This window comes from Rhizoctonia solani, chromosome 3, assembly GCF_016906535.1.
Source record: "Rhizoctonia solani chromosome 3, complete sequence".
Classification (NCBI taxonomy): Eukaryota; Fungi; Basidiomycota; class Agaricomycetes; order Cantharellales; family Ceratobasidiaceae; genus Rhizoctonia; species Rhizoctonia solani.
In genome coordinates, this window is record NC_057372.1 from 2,009,608 (window position 1) to 2,027,850 (window position 18,243).

Consider the following 18,243-nt stretch of genomic DNA (forward strand, 5'->3'; position numbering starts at 1 on the left):
TGGTTGATGTGCATTCACTCATAGTATGCGTATATAATCCTTTATAGCGTTCTTTTTTGAAAATTCATTACGACCGTGGTTTCAATGCGCTCGTTGAGTGATGGGTAAATTTTGGTGCAATTGCATAGTTGTAGCCCAACCTTCTACAAACACAAATTGTACGTTTTCATTCCGAGGTAAATCTATGCTCTTCACACTGCCGCGGACTTGGGTACGGCGTCAGCGTCCTTGGGAGGGTTGATCCATTGCTATTTATACCAAACTGTAAGCCAACCATCTCTCGTTCTTTCACGATCGATAAACGATACTCACGGCTTCGCTAGACTTGCCAGACTCCCACTTTTGGTACTTCAAAGATGAAAGACCACGCTTCTCGGCAGAGACACGGGCGTTCTCGTTCAACGAGCGGGCAAGGGCACGGCCTGCAATGAGAGAGTAGCGGTTGTACCTACGTGGGAGAATTTAAACAGTAAGATATCTATCGATATATATATAACATGGCCAAGTCCTAATTTACTCACGAGAAGTGTGCTCTCCAAGCTGCAGCAGTGCTCATGATGACTTATGGATGAATCGAAATTCGGTTGGGTAGGTGGGAGGAACGGTACGGGCAACGCCGGGTGTCACAACACGATCAAAGTCAAGGCGTCACCAGACTGGCACGTGATATCGGCGCTTAAAGTCTTGGGATATTATCACCTGTCACTCGGCTTTCTTGGATAACTCTGCTCATTGTTCTGTTATTCGGTATGTTGGTGTATACAAGCCATCTTTTGTACCTGAGCTTTCTCGAAAACTGCCAGTCCTCAATCAAACCCAGCACTATGGACATTATTCCTTGGCAGAACAATTCGGTAACTGGCGACCTCTGACTCATGGAACATTACACACGCGCTAGTTCCGAGCGGAGTGCTTATGCCCGTACTAGGATAGCTTCTATCACTCAAAAATAACAGGAGCTCTTTCAGCGGGCTAAAAGAATAAATTCTCGGTGCGTCAATTCCTAACAGCGCTATTCTAGACACGATCCATGGTTCCTCGTACTCATACATTTTTTTGGTTACACACTCCTCGCAGAGAAATAGTTGATACGACCTTCGTCTCCTTTTCTTAATGAGCTTGAGCTTAATTCTCGCATTCTTGTCCCTTGTTCAAGACCGAGATTTCCGGTTCTAGTCCAACGGGATGCTCCAGTCAGCATGGTGCGATGATCATCGGCGTATCGCTTCCCAATCAGGGTCTTAAACTGGTATAGTTTCACACGAGACCGTATGATGACTGCACGATACTAGATTTTAGGCGTATTTTCGAGGGCCATGAGTGGGTCGTTTCGACGTCGTGGCTGTGATATTATGTGCCTATCGATTGCCGTATGGTCCTCCCCGAGAGTGTATATAAAGTCCAGACTTTAATGAGCTATTCCTTGTGAACTTCACCCGCGAGCGGACCCGAGATCGAAAAAATTGTAGCATGGAAAACCCTTCAAACGGGTGAGTACCCATAATGTCTTTGCCATTTAATTAATATACATTTATATAGCTTGGGCGAGTTGCGGGGCGTGCACGGACGGCGACTCAATTCGCTAAACAAGGTAATCAATCATATGGGATGAAGTGCGAAACGCTCACTTTTAGGGTAGGACTATATGCTACCTGCGGATAGCGTGGAGATGAAGGTACCAAGGGGATAGCAATTAAAATACTATAATGTTAATCATGATCTGAAAGCGTCTAAACACGCAGCACAGAACACTGCGTACCGGGCTCGGGGGACTTTATCCGGAGAATTATGCGGAATCCATCACTCGCAGGCTGGCACCCCAACAAGGAGAAACGGTTCGAATCTGCGATCTAGGGAGCGGCTCAGGCGACTGGTGTGTTGAAAACAGTGGTGTGATGCTAGTGCCGGATCTTACTCGAGAACAGGGCAGCAGAGATGGCGACTGCTTTTCCTCATTCTGAGGTGCTCGCCATTGACCTGGCACCTGGGGTTCCAGTGTATGTCCAGATTCTTGAAATTTATTCAACCTTCTGATGCTTCGATTTTGGCGCTAGGAATATACCATCGAACCTACAGCGAGTAACTTTCCCCTGAAGAGCAATTGTATGCTCACTTGGAATGAATATACAGGTTCAAAGTTGCAGATGTAACACGAGAAGTCCCTGAGTATTATAATCAATTCGATTTGATTCAAGGGCGATGTATAGCAAACGGGGTATGAGCCGCTCATAGTCAGTATATGCTTGAATTAACAAGTTTTTTTTTTCAGATTAAAAACTACAAGGGTCTATTTACTTCGATTCACCACTACCTCAAACCTGGAGGAATTCTCATTTCAGCAGAAGGTAGGATAACCAAAGCCATTCTGAACCATATTGATTCAACCGCGCATGATTTAGGATATTTTGAGGTTTTGGGAGAAGACTTGAAACCCATGGAACCAAAAGAATCAGGGGACTCGCGAAATTACTCTTTGAAGCAGGCAAAAGACAAATACCACCGAATGACTCGAGTGTGGGCGTTGAGAATGTGGCCGATTACTTGGAAGTCTGGATAAAAGGGCACGGCGGTTTCGAAGAAATAAAAGAGCACAACATCTACATCCCTGTAGGCTGGGAGGGGTCTACAGAGTTGTGCAAAGAGCCGCATCTGGCAGGCCAATTGATGCTTCAAAACACACGGGTTGGTTTACACGTTTACACCCGTGTAAGTGCGGTCACTAATCACGGACATCAATCAGAGCTTTACTGGCGCTTGGAAGCCGATGTTCCTGTCCATGGGACTGCCTGAAGCGGACGTGGATAGATGGGTTGCATTGGCGCAGGAGGAGCTAGAGAACCCAGAGACAACGAGAGGATACGTTAGATTTCGATTTATTTGTGCCGTGAAAGGGAGATAATGTATGGTTGTTGTCTGGAGCTGTAATTCTGATGCAGGGACATATTTGCTGGATTAGATAAATGCGTGACTTGGATTGGCACGGCTCAAACCGGAGTGCCGCCGGCAAGATAATCAGCACAACCAAACAGTGTGGCGGGGGATATCATTTCACCACAACTTTCCCGTGCCCAACTCCATCATCGTCATGAACGTCCTACGTGCCTCCAGGATTGCCACCCGCCCTCGTGCGCTCCTTGCTGTCCGTGCAGCATCGACGACGGCATCTCCTATTCGCTCTTCGAATTCCGCGGTTTCCCTGGCAAACGTAGAGGCACAATGGGAGAGATTGTCATCTGAGGAACAGGTCGAGGTCCATCGTGAGCTCGAGGCTCTCCAGAAGAGGGACTGGAAGACACTGTCCATCGATGAGAAGAAGGCTGGTGAGTGTCTGCTCGGCAACTATTTGTTCGAGTTTTTCACATCGCTGCGATCTTTCTTGTCTGAGATCGGGCCATCGTCCTATGCGTGTAATGACTCCTTATTTATAGCCTATTTTGTTGCTTTCGGTCCCCATGGGCCTCGCACACCTGTAACTCCCGAGGGACAGACCATGAAGGTTATTGGCGGTACTATCTTTATCCTTGCTCTTGCGTCGGGTGCATTTGGTATCATCAGGTCTTATGGTCAGTGTTCGTTTCTATTATATGTTGTGTGGTTGCCTGATAAGGTGTGTAGGTACTACCCCTCACACAATCTCCAAGGAGTATCAGCAATCCATGAACGAGCGTGCTTTGGAGCAGAAGATGAACCCGCTTACCGGTGAGAAATCTGATACATATCGTAATTCGCGAGCTCACATTGGCGAACCCACCAGGTATCGCCTCCGAGGGCTACAAGGGTACTGGCTTCGTCACCCGCACTTAAAACGCTCGCGGGAGGGATCTTTGGTAGTCGGACGCAAAGTGGGACGCCCCTGGACGACCCGACGTCCCGCTCAAATATTTTACTTATTCCCTGACCTAGCCCCGACCGCCCCGGCAGCCTCATTCTCTCTACCCATGTGTATTAAACTAAAATACAGGACGTGTTTTTCTTCCTTTTTTTCTATCACCCAGCGGTCGAGTCCATCGTTTTGCGAAGAAATGTCTATTTTACCCAAGCCCTAGTCCGGGAGCATACAGTGTGCTACTTGCACAAAATTAACTCAATATGATAGTATGGAAGTTTGGAAACACCAATTCATCTTCCAATGTCTTTCGCAGCACGTCCTGAAGGAATCTATACACATATAAGCAAATGAGTACCTTTAAATGAGGTTAAATGCGTACCTTTCAACTCTCGACACATTCCTCAACACATGCTTATCTGTCTGCCCAATTTCCGTCTCTATTAGGATCGAAGGCAAAAGTCGTTGACCAATAGGAAGAGACCTGTCAATGGGCGAAGGTGAAGGTTGCATGCGTTCAGGAGTTCTAGGTGGGCCATTTTCAGCACCGGGCCTTGAAAGTGAATCATTACTATCCGTTCTTCGGTTCCTCCTATCACTGGCCAGACCATACGGGTCCAGGTCGTCGACTATGCATATATGAACTCGGCGCCTTGGGCCCTCGTATGCTACCACGACCTCTCCATCAAAAACCAGGCCTAGAGTAAATGACATAAAATGAAAAAAAGTCTAACCGTGGGAGGAAACAACTCACCCGTAACGCGGAGCTTGACTGGCAGAGTCAGGAAAGATTCTGAAGGATAATTCAGGAGCACACTCGTCTTGATCGTCAAACGTAAATTAGAATGAAACAAAACATGTAGATGCATCTGCAGGGCTGGGGCCGGAGCCGGCTCTGGAGCCTGCTTGCTCTCCTCGTCTGTCTGCGTGGGAGGCTTCACGGCGGGACCTCCTCTTCGGGCGTCCTCTCCTCTTCTTGCGGCGTTCGTCGACCTGAGCGGCCGCCCAGAGGCGAAAAGCCAATACCAACGTTGCCCATACCTGCGAACGCCATGCCACCGGGTCCCAAACTTCTAGGGAGGCCATGGATCCCGATCCCACCGACCCCGGCCCCGCCAAAAAAGTCACGCGCTGCAAACGGCGAGCCCATGCCTGGTGACCGAGGTTCCATTTCTGGGATCTCGCGGGTGGCTCTTCGTCGAGGTACCCATTCGTATTCCTCCTCTTCCTCGTCGTATCGAACACCTTCGCCTCCGTCTTGAGAGCCTTCGTCTTCGGAATATTCTTCGAGGAAATCGGGGTGAATGTCTCGTACGTCGACGACTTCAATTTCGGGAGGGTTGGATCCAAACTCGAATGAGGTGACCTCAGAGGGACCAATAAACGAGGGACGGGAAGCCGAGGCGAGCGTTCGATTGAGTGCGTCGACTAACGTGTCGGCTAGTGATTGCTGTAAAGAATCCCAGGCTAAATCGACAGACCTAGTCGTATGTATATAGCTCTTGTCAGTATTCAACGAGAATTTCAAGGCACTTGCATTAATATTGCGAATTAGGATTTGTTCCAGGTGAACTCCTGTGGTAAAGGCAAACAGGCGGTGGTCGTTAAATTGTCACTAAAGAAGTATTCAATTCGATGTCCAATTTGTCAAACACTAAGAAACGTCGATCACCTGTACGAACTAAGCAATGCCTAAATAGTAGACTTCACGCGAAGATACGAAGAGACTGTATCGCGCACAAGCAAGTAGAAATCATGGTGTAAGAGAGGACGACCCCAAAAGTAGTTTTCATCGGGGCAACGTGGTCCCAGTCACATGACGTGGAACGTCATATACACCTCACAGATACAAAGCAATAGCCCATGACATTCTCATAATAAGTAATATACGAAGAGTACTGGCTGCCCAAACGTCTAGTAGTAATGAATCTATTGCGCATTTAGTCAGAATGATTACTTTGAGCTCGAGCCTCAAGTGTTCTTACCTCCTCACGCTCACGACCGCGCATGTAGGGAGGTTCCGTACCCTTGTAATAGATGTCGGTCCAGAGGTCCTTTGGATCAGGCTCGGGAGAAGCCTTGGCCTCTTCAACGGCCTTGTCAACTTCGGCCTTGGCCTCCTTGTCAATTGTCTGGAGTAGCAGTCAGCACTTCCTGTTCATGGCATAACAAAGGGCGACCTCACCTTCAACTCCTCCTCCGAGGCGACGCCCCAGTCTTCCAAATATTTCTGAAGACCTTTGATCGGATCCTGAGTGCTGCGCATGCGCTGGATCTCCTCACGGGTACGGTAGGTGGTTCCAGGGTCAGACATACTGCCAAATAAGGATAATGAGTAGTTGAAGGATACAATAATTCAGTGTACCTACGAGTGGCCACCATAGCGGTATGTGACAAACTCGAGCAAGAGCGGACCATTGCCATTGAGGCACCAATCACGAGCATATTTGACACCTTGGTGAGAGGCGATTATGTCCATGCCATTAACCTAAGCAAATTAGACTATCAGTCGGGCCGGGACTTCAAGGGACTCGAGACCTCACCTGGATACCGGGGATGAGATCACCACGCTTGAAGTACTCGGTGTTCGAAGACGAGCGTTCGGCTGAGGTACCCATACCATACTTGTTATTCTCGCAGACGAACACACACGGCAGGTTCCACAGCTTTGCCTGAATGGAAATAATACCTTTAGTAATTCAAAAGCGCTGTATTCTGATGAACCGACCATGTTGTATGCTTCAAAGACTTGACCCTGGTTACTTGCACCATCTCCATACATCGAGAAAGTTACGTTTTTGTTGCCCATGTACTTTTGGGCAAAAGCAAGCCCAGCGCCAACTGGTACTTGGGCACCAACAATACCGTTTCCTCCAAAGAACGAGGGGGTGAAGATGTGCATTGATCCACCCTTTCCGTTGGACATTCCGGCCTGGCGACCTATAGAATTCGTGATCAATCACCCGCTTCTATGATCGCCCTTCAGCGAGTTTAGCATACCAAGGAGCTCAGCGATAACGCCCTTCACGGTTCCACCGCGCAAGACTGCGAAAGGGTGGCAGCGGTATGCGGTGATAACGCGGTCGTCCTTCTCAATGGCACTCTCCAATCCCACAGAGACTGCTTCCTGGCCGATTGCAAGATGACAGAACCCTCGAATAAGCTTTGCCTTGTATAAAGCGTCGGCGGCCATCTCCATGCGACGCATTATCGTCATCTGACGATACATGTCGACGAGCATATCTTTCGTGACCTGGACATCGAGACCAGGAGAGTCGCAACGATACGCTTGAAAAGAGTCCTCGTGTAACCTAAGCGTAAAGGGCTCCGATCCCGAAGAGGGCACGGATTGACGAAGCTCAGTAGTATCGGCAGACGTTTGAATCGATCGCGCAAGTCCCGGAGTCTATCGCCCATATGTTATTAGGATATTTCTACTACTACATGTTATGCTTACAATGCGACGGGACGCGAGACGTGAGGCGACACGGAGAGCAGCCATCGTGGGACTTGTGGAAGACGCGTTGGGGCAACTTGATTTTTCGAGATATCAGGGTGCGTAAGCATAGTAAGCGCCGGGCGCTGAGCTGTTCGGGACATCTTGAGACATCATTTGATAGGATGCCAGATCCGGAGGAGGCCGGCCCGTCGCGCCGGGAGGCGGTTCCATAAATGCGTCACATGAATCGTGTATAAAAGTAACGTCGTTTTCTTCACATCCACCACATACCCATTGCGCCATCAATACAAAGTATGATACACTGTCGTTCATTGCCGTTGACGACTTTGCTAAAACGTTCATTCCCCGCCCCTTCGCCTCTACACCACTCTTTCAGACTCGCCCGCACCCTCCATTACTCACCGTTTGTCAGAATGCCCGCTGCACCCGTTGACGCTTCGACCAAATCCCTCGCTATCCCCCACTCCAAGTACCCTCAGAAGCAAATTCCCATCCTTGGATTGGGTACTTGGCTCTCAAAACCGTAGGTTGAGTCGTCATCAATTTCAATTTCAATTTGTGACTTCATTTCGCAGTGGTGAGGTCGAGCAGGCCGTCTACGATGCCTTGAAGGCTGGATACACCCACATCGATGGTATGTAGTCGTACTCTTTATGTGCATAGTATGCCCTAACTTAATCGCTATTATCCAGCTGCTGCCAGTGAGTACCCCATTATCGCAAGCCATCTCATGAAATGAAATAACTCCTTCGCGATCGAAAGTTTACAAGAACGAGAACGAAGGTATCTATTTCAAGTTGCAAAGTTTATCCCCTATGTACTTACGACTGCACAGTTGGCAATGGCATTAAGAAATTCCTTCAGGAGACCGGCAAGAGCCGTGATGAGCTTTGGATCACATCCAAGCTCTGGAACAACTCGTACGTATGATCTTGCCTGCATCGGTCCCGTCCTAATATAGAACCAGTCACCGCCCTGAAAATGCGCCCGCGGCTCTTGAGAAAACCCTCAAGGATTTGCAGATCGACTACCTCGATCTCGTAAGTTACTCGATCATTGAATTATTTGTTTATTCGACTAATTATTTTGAGCACAGTACCTCGTCCACTGGCCTGCAGCTATGCAGGGCGGTGGAGAATTGATTCCTAAGGATGAGCATGGTCTCCCTCTTGTCGACCGCGGGGTTACTCACAACGACACCTGGCGTGCGATGTACGTCCTCAAGCCATGCGCCAGTCCCCTCAGCCGTTTAACTTTGTATGTAGGGAGGCTCTTCTCGAGACTGGCAAAGTCCGCAACATTGGCCTGAGCAACTTTACTCGCGCTGAGACCGAAAACGTGTTGAAGACTGCAGTCCACAAGCCCGATTTCATTCAGATTGAGGTTCACCCTTGTATGTTTGTCATGATCGGATCCCAAGCAAACTATTAACTTGGTTCCAGACCTCCAACAGACCGAATACATCAAGTGGCTCCAGAGCCAAGGTATCGTCGTCGAGGCTTACTCTCCCTTTGGCAACCTCAACCCTATCTACTCCGTCGGAGATGAAGGTCGCATTATTGACAAACCTGAGGTCAAGAAGATCGCCGAAAAATACAACAAGACCCCAAGTCAGGTCGTCCTTTCCTGGGGTGTCGCGTGAGTATATTACATTCAGTCCTGAGTGATAAAATCTGATATTTTTTTTCAGCCATGACCTTGTCATTCTACCTAAGTCTGTTAATGCTAAGCGTATTGCCGAGAATGTGGGCATCTTCGATTACGATGCTGAGGACACTGCTGCTATCGATGGCATCAACCTTAACCTCCGCTACAACGATGCCTCGACCGACTTTGGCTATGTCTTCTGTGAGTACAAATTTTTGACTCATAAAATAATCCAACTAAATGCTTTGTTTAGTCTCCGATGAAAAGTCTCCGGCAAAGATTGCTGATGCTTTCTTGGAACTCTCCAAGTCTGCTGTTGCAAAGGCCAAGGGTGCCTAAATAGCCCTAAAATCAACACTTTTATGTATAGATAATTCGTTGAATAAAATATTAATATTGCACATTACGATCCGTTTCTTGAAAATACCTCGAAGTTGCCACATGTGAGCCACATGGTTGATCGCGACAAACGCCCGCCCAAATGAGCCACCTTGGGTATCAATCACGTGTCCAGTTCAATCTCGCACCCGACCATCACGCAGTGACCGCCACGCACATCTAGCCCTTCCAATCTCTTGAAAGCGACTGAACCGCTACAATGTCTTCTCTAAACTGGTATGCTTATCGACTGGAGCCAAGTGACCCGAGCTTACAATCGATACAGGGATTATGTCCTGAAGTTCGTGATCATCGGAGATGCAGCTGTGGGGTAAGTACCAATCATAGATAAGGGGGCAAATGGGAGGTGAACATAATCAACAGAAAGAGCAGTCTCCTTGTGCGGCTCACAGACCAGAAGTTCTTATCTAAACCTGATCCTACGGTAATTCCTGTCCCCAGCTTCCCACCCTATGACCAGGGCGTCTGACCTTATTGTCCCTGTCTAGCTCGGTGTAGAATTTGGCTCCAAGTTGATTTCTCTTGCGGACGAAAACAAGACTGTGAAATTGCAATGTATGTCCATTGACTAGGGGCGGGATCAAAATTCAGACGGAACTACATTCCAGGTTGGGACACCGCTGGTACTGAATCCTTCCGTTCAATTACCCGATCATACTACCGAGGAGCAGCGGGTGCATTGCTCGTTTACGACGTGACCTCGCGAGCCAGTACGTTGGTACTTTTGAGTCGCCACTTTAGGACTAACCATCAATCCTGTTTTTTTATCTCCTTTGTTATTCAGGCTTTGAACACACTAGAACATGGCTTTCCGATGTACGAGAACATGCCGATCCCAACCTCACCTGCATTCTTGTTGCCAACAAAGTCGATCTATGTGTGGATGAAGGACGGGAGGGAGACAGCACACCACCTACGAGCGTCAAAAGCGGTACGTCATCATTATTCCTTTGATCACAAAATTACCTGTCTCCCACGACATCGTAACGTTCTCATATGCGGCTTGTAGGACGCAAACACCGCGAAGTATCTCGTGATGAAGCGGAGAAATTTGCACGAGAGGAGGGGCTATTGTTTATCGAAGCTAGTGCAAAGACGGGAGAGAACGTCGACCGGGTGGGTTGCGCATTTGTACGCTATGATCCGATTTTAATTTAGGCGACATAACAGGCATTCGAGGAAGCAACACGTGACATCCTTCACAAGATCAGGCAGGGCGTCTTTGACGATAACAAGGTGTGTGATATCGAGGTGGCAGGATATTGTGACCTAACCGGTGCATAATATATAGTCCCCAGGAGTCAAGTCTACTCGCCCACGCAATGACCCTAATACCTTGCAACTTGAAGACACCCGGCGCCGTGGTGCTTGTTGCTAGTTGCTCGCACTCTGCACACTTGAGATATCTATGACCCTATCATAGACTTATTTTCACACCTCGCTCTCTTCCTGGATACCTTGCACTATATTTGCATTTCCAATATGTATTTTCTTGTCCGCCTTGCCAGAATGTAATCTAACGTGTATTTGAACTGGAATAACTCACGTGCTTTAGCCTTGATATTGGAATTATATAGCCCTTGCACAGATTGCATTGTCGATACTCAGCGCGGATATGCCGCATCTTGAAGAACTGTTGAAAATTAACCCACCTAGCCGATTCACCAGCCTCTTTGTTCCGGTTGGTTCGGAGCTGAAATCTCTGGACAATACGCCGAGAACCCAAAGCTTAGACGCCCCGAGGCACTGGCCTAACTTTGCGTTGGAACCCTCAGACAAAGTGGAACAACCATATCTAACTTGGAAACCTGTTTGTCATAGCACATTTTAGAGAAAGAATACGCCGAAGTTGAGATTGAGAATACCCACCGAATCGATGTTTCAGCTTCAAACTTAAATTATAATCGAACATATATACCAAAAAGAAGCCAGTGCCTGTGAAAATTGAAAAGAGAACTTAATAGTTGATGCTGGTCAAGTGCAGGCTGCCTTCAACCTACCGACAGCCTGCCCCATGACTTTGCCAGGACGAGATACTGGATACACCAAGTCGGCGATCAACAAACGAACTCGAACACGACAGCTTTCAAGGAACTACCGATATGGTTTTGGGAGGCATAATGATGCGAAATTGTTCTTGGATGGAAAATGCCGGATATCTTTAGGCTCATAAATATGAAGAAACTACAGGCCAAGAAAGCTATAGTATAGAAATGCTACGATCAGCAGCGAAATACTGATGAATCCTTGTCAATCAAATCCGTTGGAACATGTGTATATGCGCCCCTAAAAGACTAGCTAGCTCTATATGTAGCCATATTTTAGGCGTACGTAGCTATTAATAGGTATTAAAAAGACCAACGAAGCTAAACTAGTTTGAGGGGAGAGGAAGTTCGGCAACAGGAGCACTCAAATAAGTTATGTAAAACCTCAAAGGCGAGTAAATGGGATGTGGAGAGTAATTACCATCTTGAGTCTCTGTAATAAGCATTGTCGACTATCCTGTCGTCGTTCGAAACACGCACGAACATATAAATTATATGTAAGTTCAGATTTTGTGCTTCAACCATATTGGGTGCAGCCAAAAAAAAACGTCACGGAACATTTGAATGGTACTGGGCGTCTCCGCCAATGTTTTGCGCGTCATTTGATGAGTCAATTGGGAAACCTGGTCTTTGTGTGAGAGAAAAAAGATTAAATTATATTCCATTTTGACAAGAATAATGCTTTGTTGAAGCCTCAATCTGGCTATGAGTATGGTTCCTAGTTTGGACCGGGACGGAGTTGAAAATATTTGATTTCAAGTTCCTGGAAGACTATTGCTGGTACATAGGGAGCGACATTGAGAAATACTATGACGGCGTCAGAGAACAAGCTTAAAACAGCAAGAGCCCGGGGATTTACAAACAAATGTAAAAAAAAAAATTATCGAAACAGAGGGGTTATAAAATATCGAAAGCCTAACTATATATAAGCCAAACGAAGGATGGTGTTCTTGAAATGTGTTTTGACCGAAGAAATCTATGGATCCCGAGTCCCTTAACTTAATCCGAGTATGATAATAATTAACAATTGCTTATCAAGAGATCTACTTTCTTGCGGGGATGGCTAGGCATATTGCTCCGAGAATTGCCGCAACAACAACTCCCATAATCGCACTCCTCACGACAATCTCCCATTGTGCGCGAGTCACTATCGGGCTTAGCACTTTGGTCAGTGGGCCAAATGTCGGAATTGATCCAAAGTTTCTGTCCGAACGAGTGGGCAACGCCGATCCCCATTGGTTGGGGTCAGCCGATGCATTGGGTCCCGGACTCGGCAAAGCATCGAAATCAAAGGACCATCGCTGAGGGGCGGCCAGACCTGCTGCAGCGTTTGGCTGTTGTATTAAGTTGTTTACTGACGCGGGGGATGCTACAGTCTGTGGTGACGCCATCGCCGTTAACTCGCAAGCTTGGCCTCGTGTCTGGTGGTCACCGTGCCCCATCGATGACGTCGAATAATGTCGCGAATGCTTCCCGAGGGTCGAAGCAGATGAATATGAGCCCATGTGGCCTTGCTCCAGGTCGACATGAAGCACCTGGTTTGTAGCGCCTCCGGATTTCTCAATATCATTGCGTGGTTTATCTTCGGAATAAGATATTGATGCTGGTTGGGGTTTGGATATTGGAGCTGTGATCTTTGGGCGCGCAAGCTCGTATGGGTAGAGTTGGCGACTGTCTCCGGCCAAGTATATAAGTATACAAACGCCTTTTGTGGAAACTGCGTTAGAGTCATTGCCAATAGCTAGGACTTAAATTCTGGGGAGGCCCAGATGGAAACCTAGAGCCGAACAGCCCGGTTGCGAGACCTTACTCACCATGTAAGCTCATTATAGTGATCCAAGCGCCAAGCCAGAATATGGGAATAGCCGCAACTCGGAGGGCGCGACCCCCTCGACCTTGAAGGATGCTGACAAGCACAGGGGCAAGCCCAACAGCTGAATAGACTTCAGGAACAGATTTGAAAGAAGTAGTATTAGGCGTACCTAATGTGATAACCCCCAGGGCAATTCCGAACAGGCCCCTTGCACGACCAGAGTTGCCGCATGATCCACAGACAAAGCGATTGAGTGATTCCCGCAGCATGTCCTCGACCTCACTTTTGATTTTGGTCAGCGCAATTGGATTCGGATAGGACAGCCCGGTTGGGCGGCCCTGAGAGGAAGACTCCTGTGGCATAGAGACGGATGAAATGGGTTGTTGAGATGAGTTGGGAAGGCCTTCAAGAGACTCTCTGGAAAGGTTGAGCTTGAAGTGCGCATCATTGACGAGGAAAGTCTGCTTGGCTCGGGACCATGAGAGAGCAAGCTGTGGGGAGTAAGGCGTTCCAGTCTGGGCCCAAGCATTGTATGCTTTTGTATAGTCCCTATACCATTGGATAAAGTACCTAAAGACGAGCATGGGTTGAGCCCATCATACACCAGCATATAAGGACTTACAAGTTTTCGGGTGAGTGCTCGACAAAGAGCAGGTACTCCTCAAAATCTTTTCGGCTGAGCGGAGGTAGATGCTGCCCGTCTGTAATTAAGTGAGCACGGGATGGATGTATTCTATTGTACACATACCCAGCACGTCCGCGAGCTTAACCTCGAAGAGTGGAGTCAATGACATGCTCCGTACACGGCCGATTTTGATTTGAGACCGAGGAGGGTTAAAGAGGCGACGAGGTACATCCTTGAGCGCCTTGAATGAGTATGGGTAATGGGGTGGTCGAGTAAACGAAGCCATGGGGAGTTGCGAGGCTATCGGCCATGCGGTCCCGTGTTTTTATCAAGGTCCCGGGAATTGGTTCTGAGTTTAGGCGTCTGATCTTCGTTCCTCGGCCCTCGGTTATGACGTGAATGACCTATTCCACGTGAGAGTTTTAGATTCTCCACGCGCAAATTGAGTTCCAGACCTCCTATCCCTTGTCCTGGCGACTGTTGACATGTGTCAATTCTACTGCAATATTCCCTGATCTTTTTGTGCTGGATACCATCGGACCACCCCTTATCGTCGCATACAGACATGCTATGGCTATAATAGGTGGTCTTGAGGGTCCGTTATAGGTGGGCTTCGTACCTGAGGAGAATTGAATATGCGGATGTCTGACGCGCAATGATGGATAAGCAAAGACAAGCACAGTCAGCTGACTAATAAGTAGCCGCAACTAAGAAAAGGGCCCGCAAAGCTCCCATCCCCCTATCCTCGGCTCTCCTCGATGTGCACCATCAACGCTAGAGAGGATGGATCAAAAACGCCGATATCTTGATGTTATATAGCGCAATATCTCATCATAGCTTCGGGGACATCTGTTTCAGGCCGAGGATCGACATACTGCCTGCAGATTTTGGTAGGGCAAGCACATGCTAGTGTCTATGCAGATCGCCAACGATACTTCACATTCCGGACGTTCAACGGAAAATTGAATAGGAAAACACGCACCTTGTGAGGTATTATCACTACACTAGTACCAACTCTTTGCGGGCCATCAGGTTCAAACCCTATAGATCACCAGCCAAGGCATACTAGAAGCCTTTCATTATAGAAACCGTGAGTGTGTTACTCTGTAGGCATCGTCTGAGTGGCCTGCAGGTTATTCGTGTCATAGATGTTACGCTTAAACTTTTTTAGACAGAGTTCCTCGCAAGATTTCTGAACGCTTCGCTTCGAATAGCTGCCGATGAAACCCATATGTATTCGAAAAATAATTGTACCGCACTAACAATAAAAGAAATGAGAGCAGGTCCATCCAACGCAACACACACGGTGGCAAGAGTAAGATCAAGTAACAACACAATTAAGACAGCGAAAATATTCAAAATGAAGGAGATAATTAACCCCTGAGAATCCAAGCAACTTCTGCGCGCCACCATATGACCATACAGTACTTTCAAATGCGCCGTGTATCGTTCGACTTATGCCTTTGGAGGTGGAGTGGGCCGGGGAATTGGCCACCGTCTTTGGTTAGGGCACGTCATAGGACTTGGGCTTGCGATGGCGTCCCATGCGGGCGCGTACGTGCATCCAGCGACGGCCGTATAAGCTGGGGCGGTATCATCGGTCTTGTACCAACCACTTCCGGCATCAAACGTCTTGGTAGTCTTCCCATGAACGGAAGTGTATGTAGGAGCAGGCATGGTTGTGACGGACGCTGTTTGGGTGTACGTTGCGTAGGGTGGATTCGCGTTGTTGAGTGTTGCCGGAGGCCAGGTACCGTACTTGGCGATCTGAGCAGCTACAATATCACCTGCGCCGGCACCTCCGGTTTGCCATGCTTTCAGTGGTGCGTTGAACGGGTTGCTGGGGAGTCCTTGAGACGCGCAAACTCCGATAGCTTCGCGAGGATCCTGGGTGATCCAACCTTCCGCAAGACCGAGCTTGTAGGACCAGAACGGTGCCTCAATTTTATTGGTGAGACTCGAGTTGCCAATGTTCCAAGTCCAGAAGAACCAATTCTACAAACAAACTTAGACTTTTCGATCACACTACGGGTATAGGCGCGCGTACCTGAAGAGCATCCATGGACGCCATGTTGAACTCCTTAACTGCAGCACGTGTCTGGGCATCCCACTTTTGGTAGTCGGTCCATCTAGCGAAGAGTCAGTGGTAACCCACGGCTAAAAAAAAGTCTACGCACCGGTCGCAGCTACCAGCACCCAGTCCTTGCCCCTGGAAACCAATGTAGGTACCTTCGTAGCGAGTTCCAAGGTTAACGCCATTGACGTTTAACCCACAGTCGTTCATCGCGTTACTCCATTCGCCCGCAGCAATGAACCCAAAGTTCTTCATTGAGTTGTTCACATTGCTCGCCCAGGCTTGGCAAGGCTTCAAGACTTGCTGATCCAAAGGATCATTTCCGACACCGCCAAACGCAAGGTACGTGTGAGCTGAAAAGAAGATTAAAGTCAGTGCCAATCGAGACAGGGCTCAGAGTGTACTTACTATCGAGAGCGACACGGTCAGCACCCTCAAAGAAACCGTCCCACTGGTTCAATCCAACGAATCCGTCGTGAACGGAGATCATTGGGCCCTTCCCTTCACCCACGCCGGAGATATTGCGGATAATGTTGTAGACCTCCATGTAACTGTAGAGATGTTAGATAAGTATAGGTGCATCAAAAGTTGGACATACAAGGAACCGATTTGATCTTGGCCGATGGTGGGAACAAGCGCTTCGTTCACGACACCAAAGAAAGGAACAACGTCCTTGTATTGCGGTTGAGAAATGAACTGAGTCAAAATGCTAAGCTGCGGTCAGTAACCATTGAAACGGCCCAACGACGAACTCACCGAATGTAGTCCAAAGTTCGTTGCGCGTTGGCAAGACCCATTGGACCATTCAAAAAGTTGATTCCATGGGCAAGACGACCCGAGTGATTCCAAGCGTTCTGACTACCAGGGACAGCGTGCAGATCCAAGTTGATGCGAAGACCATACTTGCGTGCCCATCGGATGGCCTTGAGGAAGTATTTCCAGCAGACCTTGGGCAGGAAGGGTTCGCCGGGCCAAACTTCGATCGCCCAGTAGGGGATGGGAATCCGGACCCAATTCAAGCCGGCGGCGGCGATTTGGGCAAAATCTTCTTCAGTCTGGATATGATCGAGTTAGTTACGAATTTGAAAAAGTGGGGCTGGCGTTTACAATGAAAGTCTTGTAGTGTTCCTCCATCAGGCCCTCGAGACCGCCATTTGCCGTATCCTTTGCCATGCATTCACTCAAAGTCCACTCGTCGACAGCAACAATCTGACCTCCAGTGTTGCATCGCTCGTAGAGTGCAGGGGAGATGAAAGGCTCAGTGTTGAGCCAGCCGCCAAGGTTGACACTAATTAAGGACATGAGTCTCGGTCAATTGAAATTGAGCCAATGTACTCACCCATAGATTTTATCAGTGCTGTAGTCCCAGGTTTGGTTGAGAGGTTTTGTCCAGCTGTTCGGGCGCGCGCTGTTGTCGAATGGATCATCAGGATTTTCGACCCAGTATCCCCCAAATTTGTTTGTATAGACCATCGTTCCGCCTTCCGTCAGCTTGACTGTGCTACCGTCACCGCCGGTGATAGGATCCTGACTCTTTCCGCCTCCGCCTCCTCCACTGCTTCCACCGCCACTGCCTCCACCACTGCCGCCATTACTACTTCCACTTCCATTACTCGACCCGCTCTCGCTAGAGAGCATGTTGGGCTTGATAAATTTGAAGTAGACTGGTATAAGAACCCCAAGAGCAATAAGGAGAATGATCAGGATGATGACTCCACATCGAAACAAGGAATTTCCTTTTTTCTTGGCCGGTGTCGCGTATTCACTTTTGTCAAGTCCACGAGACTGGCCCATAGGCGACATGGGAACGTCTCCTTCCTTGAAGCCGGCAGTGCTGGCATAAGGGTCGTCGCGGTATCCCGATGGAGCAGAGCCACCTAGGAATGTTGTGCTCCCGCTGGGGGTACCAGGCATATACGCCGAATCGCGGTAGGGGGAGCCAGTACCGTAGGAGACGATACTATTACGCGGCTCTGGGTCGCCATATCCACCGAGGGCACGAGGTTCAGGCAATGGGCCATCGTCCCGAAGGTTATAGTACGAGCCGGATGGCTGGGGCGAGGGAGGTGCGTGCAGAGGCTGCGACTCCAAGTGGTAAGATGAGCCTGCAGCTGAGTGCGCGTATGGAGACTGAGCTGGGTGCAAGGGGTCGTAGTGCGCCATGGTGGCCGCTCAGTTGAAGTAAGTCGCGTCTGAAAAAGCGGGGGAAAGTATTATTATCAGATGGTTGGTCGTGCTGAAAAAACCGCGTACCTGATTTGACACTCTTCGGCTCTGCTGTACGGCTGGTTGAAGATATAATTAATAAGAACAAAAAGAGGGGGCCAGTCGTTGGGCCAGAAAATGGCAAGAGA

The 18,243-nt window shown here is 48.5% G+C and overlaps 8 protein-coding genes across 8 annotated transcripts; 4 read left to right on the forward strand and 4 right to left on the reverse strand.

Annotated features, from left to right (window-relative positions):
* Nucleotides 1–191: 191 nt before the first annotated feature.
* RhiXN_03053 (ATP synthase epsilon chain domain-containing protein) lies at nucleotides 192–556 on the reverse strand (the record flags this gene model as incomplete). Its single annotated transcript, XM_043322870.1, has 3 exons — nucleotides 192–248; nucleotides 313–448; nucleotides 522–556. 3 exons carry the CDS (start codon nucleotides 554–556, stop codon nucleotides 192–194), a joined length of 228 nt encoding a protein of 75 aa, XP_043178366.1.
* A 914-nt stretch (nucleotides 557–1,470) lies between these two features.
* RhiXN_03054 (methyltransferase domain protein) lies at nucleotides 1,471–2,557 on the forward strand (the record flags this gene model as incomplete). The annotated part of the gene is made up of 8 exons (XM_043322871.1): nucleotides 1,471–1,490; nucleotides 1,540–1,591; nucleotides 1,640–1,675; nucleotides 1,728–1,873; nucleotides 1,926–1,997; nucleotides 2,131–2,215; nucleotides 2,270–2,345; nucleotides 2,400–2,557. 8 exons carry the CDS (start codon nucleotides 1,471–1,473, stop codon nucleotides 2,555–2,557), a joined length of 645 nt encoding a protein of 214 aa, XP_043178367.1.
* Nucleotides 2,558–3,085: 528 nt separating this feature from the next.
* On the forward strand, nucleotides 3,086–3,804 carry RhiXN_03055 (cytochrome C oxidase polypeptide IV; the record flags this gene model as incomplete). Its single annotated transcript, XM_043322872.1, has 4 exons — nucleotides 3,086–3,320; nucleotides 3,429–3,563; nucleotides 3,616–3,699; nucleotides 3,755–3,804. 4 exons carry the CDS (start codon nucleotides 3,086–3,088, stop codon nucleotides 3,802–3,804), a joined length of 504 nt encoding a protein of 167 aa, XP_043178368.1.
* Nucleotides 3,805–4,079: 275 nt separating this feature from the next.
* Nucleotides 4,080–7,328, reverse strand: RhiXN_03056 (pyruvate dehydrogenase E1 component alpha subunit; the record flags this gene model as incomplete). The annotated part of the gene is made up of 12 exons (XM_043322873.1): nucleotides 4,080–4,158; nucleotides 4,209–4,524; nucleotides 4,581–4,647; nucleotides 4,776–5,307; nucleotides 5,671–5,755; nucleotides 5,826–5,958; nucleotides 6,012–6,141; nucleotides 6,196–6,314; nucleotides 6,370–6,498; nucleotides 6,555–6,766; nucleotides 6,827–7,232; nucleotides 7,284–7,328. The coding sequence occupies 12 exons, from the start codon at nucleotides 7,326–7,328 to the stop codon at nucleotides 4,080–4,082; spliced, it is 2,253 nt and encodes a 750-aa protein (XP_043178369.1).
* Nucleotides 7,329–7,699: 371 nt separating this feature from the next.
* On the forward strand, nucleotides 7,700–9,272 carry RhiXN_03057 (aldo/keto reductase family protein; the record flags this gene model as incomplete). The annotated part of the gene is made up of 11 exons (XM_043322874.1): nucleotides 7,700–7,809; nucleotides 7,862–7,920; nucleotides 7,979–7,987; nucleotides 8,049–8,069; nucleotides 8,122–8,206; nucleotides 8,254–8,326; nucleotides 8,383–8,498; nucleotides 8,552–8,679; nucleotides 8,729–8,924; nucleotides 8,977–9,134; nucleotides 9,187–9,272. The coding sequence occupies 11 exons, from the start codon at nucleotides 7,700–7,702 to the stop codon at nucleotides 9,270–9,272; spliced, it is 1,041 nt and encodes a 346-aa protein (XP_043178370.1).
* A 259-nt stretch (nucleotides 9,273–9,531) lies between these two features.
* Nucleotides 9,532–10,710, forward strand: RhiXN_03058 (GTP-binding protein YPTC4; the record flags this gene model as incomplete). Its single annotated transcript, XM_043322875.1, has 9 exons — nucleotides 9,532–9,548; nucleotides 9,598–9,642; nucleotides 9,696–9,756; nucleotides 9,821–9,887; nucleotides 9,941–10,042; nucleotides 10,117–10,263; nucleotides 10,342–10,448; nucleotides 10,503–10,568; nucleotides 10,624–10,710. 9 exons carry the CDS (start codon nucleotides 9,532–9,534, stop codon nucleotides 10,708–10,710), a joined length of 699 nt encoding a protein of 232 aa, XP_043178371.1.
* Nucleotides 10,711–12,420: 1,710 nt separating this feature from the next.
* RhiXN_03059 (uncharacterized protein) lies at nucleotides 12,421–14,101 on the reverse strand (the record flags this gene model as incomplete). The annotated part of the gene is made up of 5 exons (XM_043322876.1): nucleotides 12,421–13,118; nucleotides 13,192–13,311; nucleotides 13,360–13,760; nucleotides 13,813–13,891; nucleotides 13,939–14,101. 5 exons carry the CDS (start codon nucleotides 14,099–14,101, stop codon nucleotides 12,421–12,423), a joined length of 1,461 nt encoding a protein of 486 aa, XP_043178372.1.
* Nucleotides 14,102–15,270: 1,169 nt separating this feature from the next.
* RhiXN_03060 (Cellulase (glycosyl hydrolase family 5 protein)) lies at nucleotides 15,271–18,052 on the reverse strand (the record flags this gene model as incomplete). The annotated part of the gene is made up of 8 exons (XM_043322877.1): nucleotides 15,271–15,810; nucleotides 15,863–15,944; nucleotides 15,993–16,242; nucleotides 16,298–16,440; nucleotides 16,488–16,598; nucleotides 16,646–16,944; nucleotides 16,997–17,177; nucleotides 17,229–18,052. 8 exons carry the CDS (start codon nucleotides 18,050–18,052, stop codon nucleotides 15,271–15,273), a joined length of 2,430 nt encoding a protein of 809 aa, XP_043178373.1.
* Nucleotides 18,053–18,243: the final 191 nt, after the last annotated feature.